General features: G+C 30.1%; 1 protein-coding gene across 1 annotated transcript; it reads right to left on the bottom strand.

Annotated features, from left to right (window-relative positions):
• Positions 1 to 1,167: 1,167 nt before the first annotated feature.
• On the bottom strand, positions 1,168 to 4,833 carry LOC114277121 (auxin-responsive protein IAA14). Its single transcript, XM_028218964.2, has 5 exons — positions 4,391 to 4,833; positions 3,693 to 3,925; positions 2,878 to 3,013; positions 2,117 to 2,178; positions 1,168 to 1,527 (listed from the first exon to the last, which is right to left on the bottom strand). The coding sequence occupies exons 1-5, from the start codon at positions 4,690 to 4,692 to the stop codon at positions 1,490 to 1,492; spliced, it is 771 nt and encodes a 256-aa protein (XP_028074765.2). The 5' UTR covers positions 4,693 to 4,833; the 3' UTR covers positions 1,168 to 1,489.
• Positions 4,834 to 5,962: the final 1,129 nt, after the last annotated feature.

The raw sequence follows: 5,962 nt of genomic DNA, 5'->3' as shown, positions 1-5,962 counted from the left end.
TTGTTCTTATGATAATGCAAACTTTCATATATGATACTCATTAAATTTAATCGAGTTGTAAACACTCAAGAATAAATTCAAACTTTTGAATTCGAATCATCTCAAGGGGCAACTGAAAATTTGTCTCATTGTTAATTTCAATGTACCAAGATTAGTTGAGATGATCACAAACTGATTATCAAAAAAAAAGTAATCTAGACTATTGTTAAAGAGACTTTTTGTTTCCTTCACCATATATATATATATATATATCCCATTTTTTGTATATTTATCTACAAAAATGCTGTATGTCAAGTTTTAGTCACTTTTTATATAAGTGCTTAATTTGATGATTGTGATTGGATTTGCAATTGAAAAAAATTATATAAGGAAAAATCATAGAAATCTTGTTATATATGTATGTGGTGAAATAAAAAGAAAAAAAATATATTGTATAACACTCTAATTATTTCCAGTAGATAAAGCATGTGAGATCCAAGAACATTGAGAAGTTGATTGATTTTTTGACTTTTTGACTATTTTAGCCCGAGATTAAAAAGCATCGTTAAAAAGTCTCGTTTGGGAAGAGCTTTTTGATTTTTTTGACTTTTTGTGAGGGAAAGAATATAATGATTATGGATTGGATATGATATTTTGTCTTATTAGATTAAAAAATCTATTTTATTTTTTTTGTAACTAAAATAACCCTAAACTCAACACAACCCATCTTCCCAAACAGAGGCACAATGACACCAAATGTTCGTGAGGGAGAAGAAGAAAGTCCATAGAATTTATTTGACATTCTTAGAATGGAAACTTCAAATACCGTTAACCTATCAAATGTTAGTGATCCCATAAAAATAATTTTAAAATATATGTACACACAAAGGCAACACATGCATGTGCTCCTACCCACCATGGCACATTGTAGCTCCAACCCCATTTATTGCGATTCAATAAGGAATCTACATCACTAATCATGTAAATATTTGATTATCAAAAATTAATAAACAAGTGATAAACGTAAATTAATGACTATGAACATATGCCTCATCAACATGCACATGGTCTTGTTCCCTCCCTCACTTGGGTTCATTGATTTCATTGATTAGCTTTCTCACCCAGAAAATAATGATAATATTTAATAGATTAATGAATAAACAAAAGGAATACATGATTTGATGAATCTTGTGGAAGAAAAAAAAAATTGCATTAAAATTGGAATAAAAAAAACACACACACACACCAACAACTGTGCCAGCAAAGACAACATTACAAAAAAAAAAAAAAAAAATTAACAGGACATAATTAATAAACAAGCCAGACATGTCCTATTGCTTCTTGTCGATTACAAATGTTCAGATCTTTCAGATATATATTATATGATATTATATTATATTATATACTATGAAATCAAAATATTATTGCAGACACATCCAAACATCACCTTGCTTGATCCACCTTGTGCAAGTGTGTTACATTCAGGAAGAGCAGGCAATTGTGGTACTGTTCAGCACCTGCTCTTGCATTTCTCCATGGCTCTTGGTGCTGAATGTTGAAAACAAAAAAATAAATAAATAAATAAATAAAATTAAAAACAATTTAATTAATTAAAACATTACTTAAAGAGAGTAATGGTACTTAAACATAAAAACTGTACATAAATTTTTTATATATAATGATGTGACATATTTAGGTTTTATCATTCAAACTTAAAATAATATATTATTTAAAAAAATGTTACTGTCTGGTTGAATATTCAGTACAAAATTTATGAACTAATAAGGTTTACCTTATTAGTTAAATTGTAATAATTTTGTTAAACAAATTATGCATTGTTTTATGTATTTATAATTAAAATGAATATATGTTACTTTTGCAACAAAAATGGATTAAAATTTAAGATTCTATTTGGATCTTGAATCTGTAAAAAAAAAAAAAGAAAAAAAAAAATTGTACAGAGAAAAAGAAAGAAAAAAAAATTATATAAATTCGTGATCCAAATACAACCCAAAGTATTAATCCTCAATGTTTTGACATAGTTGATCAACTTTTTAGCTTGAATAATAAAAGATTGCACATAAATATTTGATACAAAAGTATACTAGAAATTTTGACATACGAAAGTAGTGCTTACCAAGTCCAATTGCTTCAGATCCTTTCATTACGCGAAGACGTTTGCATGAATCAACAAACATCCTGTATGAAGTTAATAAAACATGGATCATTAACTTTTTTTCATGCAACAAATTTTATTTTATTTTATTTTTAAGTTTTGGCATGAAATTCACTTCGGATTTTTATTATAATCTGGACCATTGCTGTGACATTTCACATTGTCAGCCATAAGAGTATATCAATAATTCTTAGTTACCTAAACAAAATTAATTAAAATTTTACCCAAAAGTAGAGTATATGATATGAATTTAAAATTAATAAATTGCAGGTCATATCTAAAATAAATATTGTTCACACATTTCGAACTGCATAAAAGAATTTAATAATATTTGTGGGTATCTTGCAAAATTGTAAAAGTATTCCTTTGTGTTACCTGCACAAGAGATTAATTTTACAATAACACTACATACTTAGAAAAATTACACAAAATAAAATATCCAAAAAATTATATCTATAGACCACAATCATTGTCACATCTCATGAACTTTAACTTACACCATACACCATGCTTTTGAAGTAATTTTTAGAGTAAAATTTAATCATAAATAACATTTTCCCTAGTGTTAATGTGCAAAAGGTGTTCTGTGATTCATCAAGAATCTGACATCAATGGCTTTGTGTAGATCTGTACTTGGTACTCCCTATATATATATATATATATTATCCATATGGTTACATGTTTTAGGGCTTTTTTAGGGAAAAAAAAATTGAAAAACTTACTTCCATGGGACATCCCCCACGAGCATCCAGTCTCCATCCTTATCTTCATAGGTGGGCACATACTCGGAGCTGTGCAACAGATTCATCAACTTGCTCTCATTCATGAAATCTATCATTCCTTGGGCCCCATAGTTACCTACATTAATGAAATTATTACTCAATAATGCTACGGAATCAAAAAAATAAATAAATAAAAATAAAAAAGTGATTGAAAAATTAGCCACGAGATGAAATTTCTAGACTAGATTCATTCTGAGTGTAACTCATAATACATTAAATTTAAATCTGCATCATTTAATTTATTTTTTTTTTTGACAATTTTGGCCTACTTTTTGTTGCTGCATATAGTCTTTTCTCTTACCATCAAATGGGACACAAACACTCACAAGCTAGCTAGGCTGTAGCATCACCATGATGATTCTAAGATCCACTTTTTCTTGTGCCATGTAGTAATATTATTCTTCTTATATTACTATGCTACCAAAATAATGGAAGAAAAGAATATGCTGTTCTGTTTTTCTGTTAACTCAAAATGGAATTACTTTCATGATAGAACTGGATATGAATAGTTTTCTTAGAAAATTAAAAACTATATCATAAAAATGGCTCTAGATCTCTAGCTGCTAAACAAAAGACATGATCATACATACTATCAGGCATAAAAAAATAAAATTTTAAGACTCTTGAAACTGCACCATCACTACAGTTACCATTATATCGACCACAACAGTTACTTAAAACCTTGATTACGACTCTCAATCTTCTTCATGAGTTACATGCATGCAATTATTGTTTATAAAATTATATATACATACCCATGGTGAAGGAACTAAACATCTTGGCCAAGGCATCAGAAAGTTCTTGGTAGCTCTTGTACATCTTCAGATCCACCTTACGAAGGTAAGGTGCGCCATCCATGGAAACCTTCACAAATGCTACACCGCCACCACTGCTCCTGCTAGTCTTCTCTACCTCCTCGGTGGTGCTCTTCTGAGACATTATGTTCTTCCGGAATGACCTAACTGGCGGCCAACCCACCACCTGTGCCCTAAACACCAAAGGAAATTATGTTAGTGTTCATATGTATCTATTAATTCATTTAACCCTAAAAAATCCTCTGCTATAAATTCTGCCATTAGGGTAACCCTCGCTGTCAGGTTTTAAATATTGGTTATTACGTATCAGATCAACTCGTAATATCAAAATTTTAAATTTTTGATCCATATATCAACCAATATTGTTAGAGATCGGGCAATATATTGGTTGATAGTTGAGATATTAACTGATACTATCTAACATCAGTCGATATCACTATACAGCACATATCAATATGTATCTTAACAGAGTTTTACACTATCATTTAAAACCTTTCTCATAAGGTTGGTTTAGTATAATTTGGGCGTCACTGACTTAAATCATGGAAACAATCTATCTACACGTTGGGATAAGACTGCGTACATTTATTGTAGTGGCGGAAGCATGAGAATAGGAAAGGATGCTTGAAAAGACTTACTTGGCGGGTGGCTTAGCCGGATCCTTAGTGCAGGGGGGAAGGAGGTTCATCTTCTCCTTTGGTGGACTGTTCTTCATCTTCTCCTTCAGATCCACAACTGATTGATTATTAGGTTGAATAAGGTTGAGTTTCAGATCAACAGTCTCGGAGAAGCCTCTCTTTCCAGTGATCTTCACCATCTCCGCCTCAGCTCCTCCGCCTCCACCAGGCAAGCCAAGGCAGAGCTCAGTCTCCTTGAGATTCAAGCTATACCCATCTCGCTCTTCTCCGAGCAAGTTGGACATTTTCCGGCCAACTTCCATAGAAACCCCGGCTATTCCTTCTTTTTTTGAGCTTCTTCTTCCTTCTACTACTTCTATGTTAACAACCAGAGAGAGAGAGAGACAGAGAGAGAGAGAGAGCGCGCAATAATGTAACAGAGGGGAGCAGTGTATATAGTTTTCATGTGCATATATAACAACAATAGCTGCATTGTTCTATCAGGTTCCAAGGGGTAGCGTGTTGACACGTGGGCATCCATTGTATGTTGTTCTTCTTGGATCAAGGACATGCCAATTGTCATTATTTAATTGAGTAAATTTACTAAAATACCCCTAACTTTATAGGAAAATTATTAAGTATTCTGATAATACAATGCATAGTTGTCAAATCGAGATTCGTATCGTGAATCGAAATGACCTTGTACCGAATCGTGAATCGAATCGAATCGTGAATCGTAAAGATTCGGTCACTTTTTAAAAATTACTTAAAAATATATATTTACACATTTAGATGTTAAATATATCTTGTGAATATGAAATATTTAGACTTAAATCAATAAAAATGTTATTTTGAATGATAATCACGTATTTTAATAGGTAAAAAGTTAACAAAATTCTTATGTAAGATCACCATCATACTTTTTTTCTTTTTAGATATTTCTTATCAACCATTCTTAATAAAAATAATAACCAAATAAACAAATTATCAATTTCTAAAATAACAATAATTAACAACGATATTGATATTTGGACAATAAGCATACATACTTTTCTAAGTAACAGTGAACAAATAATAAGAAAAAATTATTTAGAATATTTTATTGTAAAGCCTAAAACATTTTCAAAGATATAACTGACCTCACATATGTAATATTCAATTATATTCAATTTAATAAAATAGCAATAAATAATTCATAGTGTAACTTTAATCTTAAACATCTTTAGAAGATATAGTATGATTTTTCAAAGGGGAAAAAAATGAGAAGAAATGTTAAAAATATGTTGGGTCTGACTGAATCTGATTGGATTTTATTGAAAACTTCATGATCACTAAAATAATAACAAATTATGTATATATGTTGATTATTTTGGTATTAAACACTATTAGAAGTTGTATTATGTCATTTTCACTAAAAATATGGAGAAAGAAATAGTTGAAAATATATCAGACACAATAATTTAAAAAATTAAATGAATCGTAAAAAGTGAATTGAATTGTGAATCGATTGTGAAATCGTGCGATTCATTAGAGATTTACTTCCAAAATAGATTCACCTATAGATTCGTATCGATTTTGCAAAAAATTCGAATC

This window comes from Camellia sinensis, chromosome 7, assembly GCF_055761805.1.
Source record: "Camellia sinensis isolate YWXY chromosome 7, ASM5576180v1, whole genome shotgun sequence".
In the NCBI taxonomy this organism is placed as follows: Eukaryota; Viridiplantae; Streptophyta; class Magnoliopsida; order Ericales; family Theaceae; genus Camellia; species Camellia sinensis.
Note: the sequence above shows the minus strand (reverse complement) of the source record. Positions and strands in the feature narration are given on the sequence as shown.